Source organism: Nerophis ophidion, linkage group LG10 (genome assembly GCF_033978795.1).
Source record: "Nerophis ophidion isolate RoL-2023_Sa linkage group LG10, RoL_Noph_v1.0, whole genome shotgun sequence".
In the NCBI taxonomy this organism is placed as follows: Eukaryota; Metazoa; Chordata; class Actinopteri; order Syngnathiformes; family Syngnathidae; genus Nerophis; species Nerophis ophidion.
The window spans coordinates 63671662-63687436 of NC_084620.1; the positions used below are offsets into that span (position 1 = coordinate 63671662).

At 39.1% G+C, this 15775-nt stretch overlaps 1 protein-coding gene across 2 annotated transcripts in view; it reads left to right on the forward strand.

Moving 5' to 3' along the window:
- Positions 1–15775, forward strand: part of LOC133561175 (copine-8) — a 236251-nt gene that overhangs the window by 170058 nt on the left and 50418 nt on the right. For both annotated transcript variants that reach the window (XM_061914452.1, XM_061914453.1), the window contains exons 12-13: positions 13601–13654; positions 13749–13810. In XM_061914452.1, coding sequence (XP_061770436.1) covers positions 13601–13654; positions 13749–13810 — 116 coding nt within the window. The remainder of the gene's footprint in view (positions 1–13600; positions 13655–13748; positions 13811–15775) is intronic.

Here is a 15775-nt window from a genome sequence, read left to right on the forward strand (position 1 = left end):
TTTTTTCAAAATTTTACCGGTCTCGGAATATCCCTAAATAAAGCTTTAAAGTGCCTTATTTTCGGCTCTCTGCGAAGACACTGGCCATTTCCCTGTGACTTCACACAGTGCTGCCAATGTAAACAAACAATGGGAATAGCACAGCAAGATATAGCGACATTAGCTCAGATTCTAACTCTGATTTCAGCGACTTAAGCGATTCAACAGATTACGCATGTATTGAAACAGATAGTTGGGAGTATGGAAATATTGAAGAAGAAACTGAAGCTATTGAGCGAATAGCTATTGACGCTATTCATAGTCATAGCCTGGCCGAATAGCTGTGTTAGCATCGCCGGTAAAATGTGCGGACCAAACGATCAGGACTTTCGCATCTTTTGACACTGGCGCAACTTAAATCCGTCGATTGGTAAGTGTTTGTTTTCCGCATTAAATGTGGGTGGAAGGAAACGTAATATAGTTGCAAATGCATCTGCAGGTTATCCAAACATCTCTGTTCCATGTCTGCTTTAGCACCGCCGGTAAATAGCATGTTAGCATCGATTAGCGTAGCATTTTAGCATCGATTAGCTGGCAGTCAACATCAACAAAACTCACCTTTGTGATTTCGTTGACTATCGTTGCAAATGCATCTGCAGGTTATCCATACATCTCTGTGCCATGTCTGCCTTAGCATCGCCGGTAAAATGTGGAGACACTCCAGCACATTCAATGGGGGTCTGGCGGCAGACACTTTGGCATTTTCGGGCCAGTGGTGCAACTTGAATCCCTCCCTGTTAGTGTTGTTACACCCTCCGACAACACACCGACGAGGCATGATGTCTCCAAGGTTCCAAAAAATAGTCAAAAAAACGGAAAATAACAGAGCTGAGACCCGGTGTTTGTAATGTGTTGAAAATGAAAATGGCGGCTGTGTTACCTCGGCGACGTCACATTCTGACGTCATCGCCTCCAGCGCGATAAACAGAAAGGCGTTTAATTCGCCAAAATTCGCCCATTTCGAGTTTGGAAATCGGTTAAAAAAATAGGTGGTCTTTTTTCTGCACCATCAAGGTATATTTTGACGCTTACATAGTTCTGGTGATAATGTTCCCCTTTAAATAAATGCGATGAAAATTCCGCTTACAATGAAGCCTTGAGAGCCCCTCTATTCTGCCTATAAAACCCTTAAAATAAATCCAGACACCTCCATTAATGTTTTATATACACTGTAACTATATATGTAATTAAGTAAGGGCAACATTATTAATAACATTTAATATTTACGTATTTTGATCATTTTAAGCATTTGCGGCGCATTTATTTAAAAAACGCATCACAACCTTGGCTTTTTTTTTCTTCATCACTGATTAAAGCTCACTGCAGACTTTATGAGAGCTCACAAACTCAATAAAATGCCACTTACTGCACAAGGTCTGCTGTCATTAGGATGCCGACTGCTAGAACGTTTATATATTCCCATTTAGATGAAGAATGACTAATAATCCTCGCATAGAAAACTGTGGGTCTTTTTGTGTCGTTCTCGCCATTCCTGGGTATAAATTGGATGTGAAAGTGCAACAACTTGTTGGAATACGTCCTCAGCCTTCTTCTGTCAAAGAAAATTCATGATTCATGATCGACAATAAACTTCCAAGGAGCAGGGAAGCGAGAAAGCTGCCGTGATCCGTGGCCCGGATCATGTTTTGGTATTTTCGGTTAGTTTTGTACTCCCTTAGTTCCTGATTTGTGCACCCTTGAGTTTGTTTTAGTTACCATGGTTGCTTCTTATTTTCACCTGCCTCTGATTGGTGTTCGGGACGCTCAGCTGTTCTCCGAGCACTAATCAGAGGCATTATTTAAGCCTGCCTTTGCCAATCAATCACCCTGGCTTCCCTGTTTGCTTATGCTACAGAGTATTCTTTGTCTTTTTGTCTATGCTAAGTTTTAGCCTTAGCTTCGAGTGCGATCGGCACATTTTTCCTCTGGCTTGTTTTCAGATTTGGTACTTGTTTGAGTTCTACAAAAAAATCATGTTCTTACCCGCACGTCCTGTCCGTCTGCATCCCGGGGGAATGAACCTCGCAGCAAGCTGGGACCCCTTCGTACGTGACAAAAGTAGCAGCCCACTCGATGATGTAAACATAGGCACACACGGAAATAATCACAGTGCAGCTATAAATAGTTTGTCTGCATTAGCACTTATAATAACAATAACACTAACATTTTAATATTTAGGTCACAAAATGTAAATGTTGTTTGTTGTTTTTTTAATGTTTTTTTATTGGGTTTTAGGGGCGTAACAGAGAACTTTTAATTGGCTGCGCTGCAAGCAGACTTTTATTTACGTTTATTTACGAGTTAGAATGAATTATTTAAAGAATCCATCCGTCGTCATATCTTTCACAATGATTGTGAACGACAGGCATTTTTCCCATAAAAAGTGCAGTCTCCCTTAAGAGGTGATAATGAGTCATGGTTATTTCCCCCCTATGTCACAGTTTACAAAAATACTTGACACAAATGGAGGGTAAGTTTTTGGCCATTTTTTACAATCCTTTTGTAAGACAAGAAAACATGATTTTCTTTTTTATGCATTATAAATCACAAATAAACGCTAACAAAATTCAGCTTACAATGGAGGCAATGGTAGTCGTTCTATTCCGCCTATAAAGCGCTCATGAAAAAAAACAAAAAACCTCCATGCTTGTTTTACATACATGCTGTGAGTATATATGTAATCTAATAACATTCATAATAACATGTATTATTTATGTATTTGCCGTATTTTAAACATCTAGCTGCACATTAATTTCATGGCATATCACAGTGGTTTTCAACCTTTTTTCAGTGATGTACCCCCTGTGAACATTTTTTTAATTCAAGTACCCCCTAATCAGAGCAAAGCATTTTTGGTTGGAAAAAAATAGATAAAGAAGTAAAATACAGCACTATGTCATCAGTTTCTGATTCATTAAATTGTATAACAGTGCAAAATATTGCTCTTTTGTAGTGGTCTTTCTTGAACTACTTGAAAAAAATAAACAAGTGATTCAATTAATAATAAAGGTTTCTACGCATAAAAGTAATCATCAACTTAAACTGCCCTCTTTGGGGATTGTAATAGAGATCCGTCTGGATTCATGAACTTAATTCTAAACATTTCTTCACAAAAAAAAGAAATCTTTAACATCAATATTTATGGAACATGTCCACAAAAAATCTAGCTATCAACACTGAATATTGCATTGTTGCATTTCTTTTCACTATTTTGTTGAAGTATTATTCAATAAATATATTTATAATGGATTTTTGAATTGTTGCTATGTTTAGAATATGTTTTAAAAATCTCACGTACACCTTGGCATTCCTTCAAGTACCCCCATTTGAGAACCACTGGCATATCACAACGTTTGCTTTTACCTTCAACAACAACAATAACAGTACTTGATTGATTGATTGAAACTTTTTTTAGTAAATTGCACAGTTCAGTACATATTCCATACAATTGACCACTAAATGGTAACACCCGAATAAGTTTTTCAACTTGTGTAATTCAGGGTCCACGTTAATCAATTCATGGTACTAATCATGGCAGACTTTGTCAGAGACCACATGGACTACTTTGGGACAAATGATGATCCAGAAACGTATATTTATATATTTGAGCCTGAATATCAAAAGAATGAGCCACACGTGTTAGAAGCTGTGTGCTAAGAAGCACATGTAGCAGTATTGCTAAGTTTTAAAGGAAATATACAAACTACCAACATAATAAAACAATCACTTACTGTACAATGTCTGCTCACATTGGGATGCCAACTGATGGGATTTTTATCATAATTCTCACACAGTTTAAAGAGAAACGAAATGCCTCAATTAAGCGTCTTTTAATGTGTTTCTTGCCATCTCTGGGTCTAAGTTAAATGTCAAAGTTGACCAACTTCTTGGTTTGTGTCCACATCCGTCTACTATCCAGGTAAGAGGCACGATTTATAAGTTTTATCATCTAGAATTAACTTTTACCAACTCCAAGGCGATGCAGCAACTCACTGGCTAAATATGTCGATATGCCAGCATAAGCTAGTTGGCAATCTGTGATCACGGCACTGCTTGAAATAGTTTGTCGGTTAACATTCAGGTCATTAAATGTGAAATGGAGTCGTGTTGGCAGTTTGTAGAGGGCTTTATGAGCGCAATAGAGTACTCCTATTAGCTGTGTTGCTAGTCACCCGTTACAGGCGCGCCTTCTCTTTAAAGTTTACCAGAACACAAGGAACCTGTACAAAGCACATCTACAGCGCACACAAGTTAAATTCAATTCAATTCAATTAAAAAAAATGTCTTCCTGTGGGGCAATTCAAGGCAGGTAGAGCAGCAAATAGCAAATCGACAGTGTAAACTTCAAGCTTTTAGCAGCTGTAAACACGGACTATAAAAACTGAAACGACCCACAGATAGTGAAGCGAAAATAAAAATGGATGAAAGACCCAATCACAGGAAAATGGAAGAAAGCAAAGATAAAGTAGGAAATAAATAGCAAATACAAATACATTTCATCACCGAATGGGTGCGAATTAGGTGTGCAACAATTAAGACAAATGTTGACAAAAAAAAATGTTGTCAATAGTCGTGACGTCATCAATCAATCAATCAATGTTTACTTATATAGCCCTAAATCACTAGTGTCTCAAAGGGCTGCAAGAACCACTACGACATCCTCGGTAGGCCCACATAAGGGCAAGGAAAACTCACACCCAGTGGGACATCGGTGACAATAATGACCCAGTGGGACATCGGTGACAATGATGACTATGAGAACCTTGGAGAGGAGGAAAGCAATGGATGTCGAGCGGGTCTAACATGATACTGTGAAAGTTCAACATGATACTGTGAAAGTTCAATCCATAATGGATCCAACACAGTCGCGAGAGTCCAGTCCAAAGCGGATCCAACACAGCAGCGAGAGTCCCGTTCACAGCGGAGCCAGCAGGAAACCATCCCAAGCGGAGGCGGATCAGCAGCGCAGAGATGTCCCCAGCTGATACACAGGCAAGCAGTACATGGCCACCGGATCGGACCGGACCCCCTCCACAAGGGAGAGTGGGACATCGGACCGGACCCCCTCCACAAGGGAGAGTGGGACATAGAAGAAAAAGAAAAGAAACGGCAGATCAACTGGTCTAGAAAGGGAGTCTATTTAAAGGCTAGAGTATACAAATGAGTTTTAAGGTGAGACTTAAATGCTTCTACTGAGGTGGCATCTCGAACTGTTACCGGGAGGGCATTCCAGAGTACTGGAGCCCGAACGGAAAACGCTCTATAGCCCGCAGACTTTTTTTGGGCTTTGGGAATCACTAATAAGCCGGAGTCCTTCGAACGCAGATTTCTTGCCGGGACATATGGTACAAACTCCTGTTTTTCCGGGCAGAAGCGTATCGGTTCTGCCACTCGCAAAAACATCGCCAGTGAAAACTTTTGAAAGTTTGAGAACATTTCCTATTATTCTTATTAAAAACATGAGTACCTTGCTCATTTAGCAAAACGGACCTTGTTTTTATGGTAGTGCATGATGTCGGACGTCTAGAGGGCGGCTGCAGTAACAAGCGTGAGACACAGTTGGGTGAAAAATAACTTAACTATCATTTTTAGACAAAGTCGACATTAATTCAAGTACTTTTTCAAGCAGCGGATATTTGGAATGTCGTAAAAAAAGGCACTTTAACAAGCACACACATACATACAGACACCAATGCGGAGCTATCATAATATTAAGCAAACAATCTAATAAATCAGGGGTAGGGAACCTATGGCTCTAGAGTCAGATGTGGCTCTTTTGATGACTGCATCTGGCTCTCAGATACATCTTAGCTGACATTGCTTAACACGATAAGTAATGAATAATTCCGCTGGTAATCAGTGTCAAAAATAACGTTCAAAATATAAAACATTCTCATGCATTTTCATCCATCCATCCGGTTCCTACCGCACCTGTTCAAGAAGTTGCATTAATGGTAAGAAGTATTTCATTTATTGTTGGTAAGACTCAGAATAACAATGTTATTAAAAAGACTTATTAAACTCTAAAAATGTTGGTCTTTTTTAAAAATGCACGTATATAGTTGTATTCTGTGTTTAAAAAAATATATATATATATATGACTCTCACGGAAATACTTTTAAAAATATTTGGCTTGTATGGCTCCCTCAGCCAAAAAGGTTCCCGACCCCTGTAATAAATAGTCAACATTTTAAGAGTTAATCAAAGATAGAATTCTACACTATGAGTCTATTAGAGTGAGAAAAATTCCAGGAATTAATCAATATACCAGTGTGCTGCTTTTTAAACATCACAAAAGGCTTTTCTTTTACAGGAAGTTAGACTTTGTGTTTGGTTGTTTTTCATTTCTTCAATAGTAACTATTTTTTTTCAACACATAAACAAGGTTAATTGTTTACGTATTTCTCTTTAATGAATAAACATTTGAATAAATAATGTAATTTTTTGTAACAGCTGAATGAGCAGCCTAGTTACAGTATTAATGAATATATATGAATTAATTAGTCATCTTTGTTGTTCGAAAGCACATGCTTAAAACAACTTAAATTAGAGCCATCAAATATGTGTACGCTTTATTATCCGACTAATCGTTAAGATAATCTTTGACCAATAGTCGTTCGTTGCAGCCCTCACTGCAAAATGCCATCCATCCATCCCATTTTTTACCGCTCGTCCCTCTCGGGGTCGCGGGGGTGGCTGGTGCCTATCCCAGCTGCATTCGGGCGGAAGGCGAGGTACAGCCTGGAAAAGTCACCACCTCATCGCAAGGCCAACACAGATAGAAAGACACATGGAAAAAACAAATTCAAGCACAAGTCAGGAATATTCTCGGTGCAGTGAAATTAGTGGCATTTAGACATGGATACGTAATGGATGCTGAGAGTTAAGAAGCAGCACAGCTTTAAGCACAAAAGTTGACCTTCTTTTACTTCTGCAGGCTGGGCAGAAAAGCTGGCAGCCTAATGGTAGCCACTCAAATTTGGGGAACAGAGCATGCGATGGGTCTTGTATAATACGGTAAGATGATCACAAACTGACAGCAGTGATCTAAGAGGCAGGCTGTGTCATTAAGACTTATTGAGGGGAACAAGCTGGTGATTGAAACTGCGATGAAGGTGTAGAACGGAGGATAATTAAAGAAGTAGTAGAAAAGTTTTTCAATGGACACATAGCATATTAAGGTCTGGAGCAGCAAATCCTTGTGGAAGCTCACCGGAATGTGGAGCGGAGATTGCCAGAAAGTACTTTGAGGCCAGGTTTTATTCTGACAGCAACAGAGAGTAAATTCCCCGGCTATCTGTTAAGAAGAGGGAAAAGTATCGGCTGGGGACATCTCTGCGCTGCTGATCCGCCTCCGCTTGGGATGGTTTCCTGCTGGCTCCGCTGTGAACGGGACTCTCGCTGCTGTGTTGGATCCGCTTTGGACTGGACTCTCGCGACTGTGTTGGATCCATTATGGATTGAACTTTCACAGTATCATGTTGAACTTTCACAGTATCATGTTAGACCCGCTCGACATCCATTGCTTTCCTCCTCTCCAAGGTTCTCATAGTCATCATTGTCACCGACGTCCCACTGGGTCATTATTGTCACCGATGTCCCACTGGGTGTGAGTTTTCCTTGCCCTTATGTGGGCCTACCGAGGATGTCGTAGTGGTTTGTGCAGCCCTTTGAGACACTAGTGATTTAGGGCTATATAAGTAAACATTGATTGATTGATTGAGAGGAGGCAGACTGTTTGGACGTCGGTGGAAGGAATTCCCAAAGTCCGCCAGCCATTATTTCAAAATCGAGCCATGGCATTGGCCAAGGTGTGGAGGAAGATCTGCTTCCACACTTTGATGCAGAACATCCTGAAGGAATCATCAGCCTCCATCCTCCATTTCATGTGGATTATTTTTCTTAGAAATTTTTTGGGAGCACTTTATTATTTTTTGTTGTTTGGCATGTTGGAGAACCTTTTTTGGACCACCCTTGATTTTCTAGACCAGGTGTCTGCAACCTTTACCACCCAAAGAGCCATTTCGACCCGTTTCACAAAATAAAGAAAACAATGGGAGCCACAAAAGTCTTTTGAAATTTAAAATGAAATAACACTGCATACAGTTTTTTTTTGTTTTTTTTGCTTCGTGCTATGTATTAACCAGGGGTCTCAGACTCGCGACCCGCACCTTAATATGAAAATTTAATGTTAGTTCTTCCCGCGAGTTTTAACTTAATGCCGTTTGACAGCATCACACTTGCCAACCCTCCCAAACTTTCCGGGAGACCCCCGAATTTCACAGCAACTATTCTGGCGAATGTCTGCCTATTTTCGCCCTTCAACATTAATACGGGTGTGCTATGAAGGCACTGCCTTTACCACCCTCTTCAAAATGTACAAATATCTAGCACAGTTCAGCCACGAGTCGTATGTGGACTTAGACGACTGCAATGCATACTTGTCCAACAGCCATACAGGTTACAGTGACAGTTGTGATATACCGGTAAACAACTTTAACACTTTTACTAATATGCGCCACACTGTGAACCCACACCAAACAAGAATGACAAACACATTTCTGGAGAACGTCCTCACTGTAACACAACATAAACACGATAGAACAAATACCCAGAGTCCCGTGCATCCTTAACTCTTCCGGGCTACATTACATTATACGTTATAAACCACCGCTAGCACCCCCCCCCGTGCGTCGGTTGAGGTGGGCGGGGTTTCATTCTAGCGGGGGTGTATAATGTAGCCTGGCAGAGTTAGGGATGCATGGCATTCTGGGTATTTGTTCTATTGTGTTTATGTTGTGCTACAATTCGGATGTTCTCCCGAAATGTGTTTGTCATTCTTGTTTGGTGTGTGTTCACAATGTGGCGCATATTAGTAAGAGTGTTAAATTTGTTTATATCTCAACTCTCAGTGTAACCTGTATGGCTGTTGACTAAGTATGCCTTGCAGTCACTGTCTTGTACCAACAGAGGCTGCATGCTACATGTGACCGGCTGGCACGCATACAACATTGTGTGAAAGCGGGCGCGACTACAAGTTTTAGAGGACTGTAAAAGCTTTACCATCAGGGCACGCTCTCTCTATTATCGACTAAGTGAAAATCGGAGAATATTGGCACCGAGTGATTTTTGAGAGAGGCTTTAAACTCCAGAAATCTCTCGGGATAATCGGGAAGGTCGGAAATTATGCAGCTGAGCCACATTAGAGTGATAAAAGAGCCGCATGCGGCTCCGGAGCCGCGGGTTGCCGACCCCTGTTCTAGCCTGACTAACTTAGTGACTGTGAAATTCTCGGCCATAATTATGACCTAAAGAAAAAAGGAATTGTGTTCGCGTGACATATTTTTATTGCTTTGTAACTTTTGTATACGTCTCCTATTGGCTTTATAATTATTGCAGGAACTAATATTTAGGGTGGGGGTCAGGAACCTTTTTGGCTGAGAGAGCCATGAAAGCCCATCCATCCATCCATCCATTTTCTACCGCTTATTCCCTTTCGGGGTCGCAGGGGGCGCTGGCGCCTATCTCAGCTACAATCGGGCCATGAAAGCCAAATATTTTAAAATGTATTTCCATGAGAGCCATGTGATATTTTTTAACACTGAATACAACTAAATGCGTGTTTTTTTTTTTAAGTAAGACCAACATTTTAGACTATAATAAGTCTCTTATTATTTTTAATAACATTGTTATTCTGAAGCTAACAGATAATAAATAAAATACGTCTTACCATTAATGCGAATTCTTGAACAGGTGCGGTAGAAAATGGATTAATGGATTAAAATGCATGGGAATGTTTTATATTCTGAAAATTTTTTTAACACTGTGATTACCAGCGGAATTATTCATTACTTATCGTGTTAAGCAATGTCAGCTAAGATTTAGTTGAGAGCTAGATGCAGTAGATGGACGGATGGATGGATGGATGGATGGATGGATAGATAGATAGATAGATAGATAGATAGATAGATCTTTATTGGTTCCCTACCCATTATTTAGTGGGTTCTGTGGAGAAAATTTGATTAATATTTTGAGGAGCAATGTATGGGGAGGTGTGTGTGCAAGGTTGCAACCACAACATTTTCCCACTGTGGTACAAATAAAGTCTATTTTACCCTACCCTACACTACCCTAGAACAGACAACTGGACCACACAGACCATTAGAATGTGTTTGTTCGCGCTACCCAAAACAATCCTTATCAACAATCCGGCTCCCTCTGCATGCTGTAAACACCCCAGTGAGACCATTGCAGCGAAAGACGCTCTTAAATCTTTTCCCCGTTCTTCAAAGACACCTGTAATGTTGACTCTGATTTGCGACACCGAACGGAGCAACTTACAGGCCTATGGACAAAACACGCACCAATGGACTACTTCTACACAGATATGCACACATACACTCCACCCCTTATCCCATTCCTTTGCAGCTTAAACCCCACGGGGTGATGATGCCTTACGGAACAGCGCCCTGATGTTTTTGTATGTTGTAAATATATGTGCTTATTGTTGCTCAAGTTTTTTTGGGGGGGGGTCTCAAACAGAGCTACCCCTTAGGAGCTTAGTTTTAGTTTTTGTTTTTTTCTCCTCTCTCCTCTTCCCCCCATATTTACCTTTTTACCTACCCTTGTGGCAACCCATCAGTCTTTCTATTCTGTATACAACTTTGATCTACGAAATTAATTGGTACTTTAACATGGTTCAGCAACTGCAACGTTCGTATAGTGAAGCATTAAAATCCATTCAATTCAATGTAAACATAAATAATTGGTTCTAGCATCAACAAAAGCCCCTATTTTAGTAAAACACTTTGTGTGTGTGTTTGTGTATGTATATATATATGTATATATATATATATATATATATATATATTAGAGCTGCGACTCTTTGTGCGTCCCACGATTCAATTCAATATCTATTCTTGGGGTCGCGCTTCGATTATATATCGATTTTTTTTTATTCAACGCGATTTTCGATTCAACAACGATATTTTTACGATTCAAAACGATTCTGTGTTCATTCAATACATAGGATTTCAGCAGGCTCTACCCCAGTCTGCTGACATGCTAGCAGAGTAGTAGATTTTTAAAAAAAAAAGCTTTTATAATTGTAAAGGACAATGTTTTATCAACTGATTGCAATAATGTAAATTTGTTTTAACTAATAAATGAACCAAAAATATGACTTATTTTATCTTTGTGAAAACATTGGACACAGTGTGTTGTCAAGCTTATGAGATGCGATGCAAGTGTAAGCCACTGTGACTCTATTTTTCTTTTTTTTTTTTTATAAATGTCTAATGATAATGTCAATGAGGGATTTTTAATCACTGCTATGCTGAAATTATAACTAATATTGATACTGTTGTTGATAATATTCATTTTTGTTTCACTACTTTTGGTTTGTTCTGTGTCGTGTTTGTGTCTCCTCTCAATTGCTCTGTTTATTGCAGTTCTGAGTGTTGCTGGGTCAGGTTTGGTTTTGGAATTGGATTGCATTGTTATGGTACTGCTGTGTAGTGGTTTGTTGGATTGATTAAAAAAAAAAATCGATTTAAAAAGAAATGAGAATCGATTCTGAATCGCACAAGTATTCGAATCGATTTTTTCCCACACCCCTAATATATATATATATATATATATATATATATATATATATATATATATATATATATATATATATATATATATATATATATATATATATATATCAAAATGGTAGCCCCCTTAAGTATTCCAGCGGCAGACAAAATGAATGACTGAATGAACAGATAAATTAAACGTTCACACAGTGAGTCATGGTCCGCAAACAGAGGTATACGAGTAAGCTTGTTTCGGTTCTCCAAAGTACATAGAATACATAGAAAAAAAGTTTAGACCCTGGTTGAGCGCACCGAAACAAGCTTGCTAGTTTGCTAACCATCTAGCTAGCTTACTTGTTGTCACCTCCGTTCGCTCTCCGAGCCACAACGTTGACGGCTGATCATATTTGGATAATTAAACTCTGAACACTGTTAGTTCTGAGCCAGTTGTAGTTGTAGATACTTTTTTTGTAGCCAGCGAGCAGGTATAGTTAACGTGACGAATTGTAAACAGAGTTCACGACACCGGAAGTTTATTGACCGAGGGGGCGTGGTGAAGTTAAAGTTAAAGTACCAATGATTGTCACACACTAGGTGTGGTGAAATTTGTCCTCTGCCTTTGACCCATCCCCTTGATGGCCCCTTGGGAAGTAAGGGGAGCAGTGGGCAGCAGCGGTGCCCGCTGCTCCCCTCATTAATGGTGATTTAACCCCCAATTCCAACCCTTGATGCTGAGTGCCAAGCAGGGAGGCAATGGGTCCCATTTTTTTTTTTAGTCTTTGGTATGACTCGTCCGGGATTTGAACTCCCAACCTACCGATCTCAGGGCGGACACTCTAATCACTAGGACACTGAGTAGGTGGGATACAGGATAGAGTTGTTTGCTGAGTTCTTTGCATGCATGTTATATAATTTTTTACTTTATATTTTCAATGATAATAATTAAGGCCGTGAATCTTTGGGCACCTCACGATTCCGATTCAATTCTATTGTTGGGGGTAACGATTCGATTCAAAATCGATTCTTGATTAAAAACGATTCTCGGTTCAAAATCAATACTTTTTTAAAAACATTGGGTTCTATGATTCACTACATTCCTTTATACAATAGATCAACAGCTCTGATTTCTAGTTAACAAAAAAAATACAATTTTACCCAAACATTTAATGAAGTCAAATACAAATAAGGCAACAAGAGGAATACCCAACATTTCTATTTTCTAAAACAAATTTCTACAGCAGATATGATAATCTTTATCAACAATATGATTTGCCCGAGTGGCTGGACAGGACGGATTTGAAATAAAATAAAAAAAAATTTTTTAATTGCTTTTTTTTTTTTTTTTTTTTTCAATTTAAGAATTGTTACAAATAACAATCACAATTCATTATAATAATATTGTTAGTATATTATCTACTACTGAAACAAAAAAATGATGTGGTACATTACATGGGACATGTACTGTAAGTGTTTAAAATACAGCCAAAAGAGGTTGGTAAATGATAATAAATCAAAAAATACAAAATATTATAGGAATGCACCCAGTTGCAGGAACTGTAGTCTTAATTTTATAAATTTAATTTCTGCGTTTGAATGGCAGCTTTTTATTGCTGGTAAAAATGTTCCTTTTTTTTTTAAATTTCTTGTTTTTTCCCAGAAGAGTGCTCACAAACCTGGAAATAGGAGATTAGACAGGATTTGGATTGCCGTACTTTACCGCTCTATAATCTTATTCTACACAGTTATACACCACCTCATTACTACCGCCATATCTAAAGCAAAGGATTGTTTTTAATAAATAATAATTGAAAAAAATAAAAAGTAGACAAGTTCTAAGAATTTCCTTCAACAGGGACCAAAAGGAAGGACAAATGCACTACATAGAGGTGTACCTAATACCATGTTTACGCCCAGCAATGTGTGACAACCTTGTAACGAATGATAGATAAGATATTGAATAATTTGCATTGTGTTTGTTTAAGGTGATTAATACGAAGAAGAAAGAAAAAAAGAAAAAATATCTAAACTCTGGAACGGTAAGAGGCTAAACCTAATTCAGTTAAACACTTGAAAGTCATTTTCATTGACCCACATGGACTCATTCCCCCCCCCTCTCTCTGTCTCCCTAAGGTAACACTGTTGTCGTTCCTGGTGGACATCGAAGTCACCTTCCTGGACTACATTAAAGGAGGGTATGTCGTTGACCGCTTGTTTATTTAAAGGAAAACTGTCAAATGGGGGTTGTGGCCCTTTTTTAATGCTGCTGGGTGTCCGGGTCCTTGTGTTACGGTGGCCGACAGAGCTCAACACAATTTCAAATGCAGAAAAAAAAAAAGTGTACCGTCGCGTAAAGCGGAAGCACAGTTGCAAGTAGCCGTAGTGCAGATCTGAACACATGACGGCGGGCACAACTGTCACGGAAATGCGGTTGCAGTGTCTAACCAACGTGGTGACACCAGAGCGGTGGGAAGTTTGAAGATGGCTGAGTTTAATCGGGTAAGTGAAACATTGTTGCTTGTTTATATTTATTTACAGTACCGTATATCTACATGAAACCAAAGTGTAGTATCAGGTTGTTACGAAGCTAGCTTTATAGTAGCATTAGTCCTTAGTCAATCACATGAATGTAAGTTCATGGATTTTTGCGAATCTAGCACAGGGTCAAACAACCCAGTTCGTACTGTTAGGAGAATATTTTCTCACCTTTTGAGCAAAATGAAATGCCTTAAAGGCCTACTGAAACCCACTACTACCCACCACGCAGTCTGATAGTTTATATATCAATGATGAAATATTAACATTGCAACACATGCCAATACGGCCGGTTTAGTTTACTAAATTGCAATTTTTAATTTCCCGGGAGTTTCGTCTTGAAAACGTTGTGTAATGATGACGTGTACGCAAGACGTCACGGGTTTTTAGGAAATATGAGCTCTGCACACACACACAGCTAAAAGTTGTCTGCTTTAACCGCATAATTACACAGTATTTTGGAGATCTGTGATGCTGAATTTTTTGCAATTTGTTCAATTAATATTGGAGAAGTCAAAGTAGAAAGATGGAGTTGGGAAGCTTTAGCCTTTAGCCACACAAACACACGGTGATTCCTTGTTTAAAGTTCCTGGAGGTGAAACTTTACTATGGATCAGAGCGCGGTCAAGCGAACATGAATCTCGACGAAATTTCAACCAGCAGGTTTCGGTGAGAAAATTGTGGTAAAAAGTAGCCTCTTACCGGAAATCAGCTGAGCTTGTGCCGTCCATAGCTGCCGTCGACTCCCCTGAGACACTGGCGTAAAAGACACCCATGGACACACACCTCCGACTATCAGGTACTGTTAAACTCACTAAAACACTAGCAACACAATAGAAAGATGAGGGATTTTCCAGAATTATCCTAGTAAATGTGTCTAAAAACAAATTAATCCGTCCCAATGCAATCACGTTTTGTTTTTTGTTAACTTGGGTTTTTTTTTCTCTCTATTCCATCGCTACCAATAATCCTCAAACACGAATCTTTCATCCTCGCTCAAATTAATGGGGAAATTGTTGTTTTCTCGTTCCGAATAGCACTTTTTGTTGGAGGCTCCCGTTAAAATCAATGTGAATATGTGAGGAGCCCCCACACTTGTGACGTCATCGTCTGCGACTTCCGGTAAAGGCAGGGCTTTTTTGTCAGCACCGAAAGTTGCAAACTTTATCGTGGATGTTCTCTACTAAATCCTTTCAGCAAAAATATGGCAATATCGCGAAATGATCAAGTATGACACATAGAATGGACCTGCTATCCCCGTTTAAATAAGAAAATCTCATTTCAGTAGGCCTTTAAACCAGGGGTGTCAAACTCATTTTAGATCGGGGGCCACATGGAGAAAAATCTACTCCCAAGTGGGCCGGACAACTTCAGATTGTTTTCTTTGTTTAAAAACGGAACAAGCACATTCTGATAATGTCTAACTCATAATGTTTTTTTTTTTTTTTTTTACACTTCCAAGTTGCTGTTAAATAGAATTGTATCTTTATTTGTAGTTATTTATACTTTCGGAATAAATTATCGGATAATATTCATCAGTCAACTCATTGGTGTTCATTTTCAATCTATACAAAATACATGATGTTGTTTATATAGTTTGCTCATTTTCCTCGACTGGTGCACTA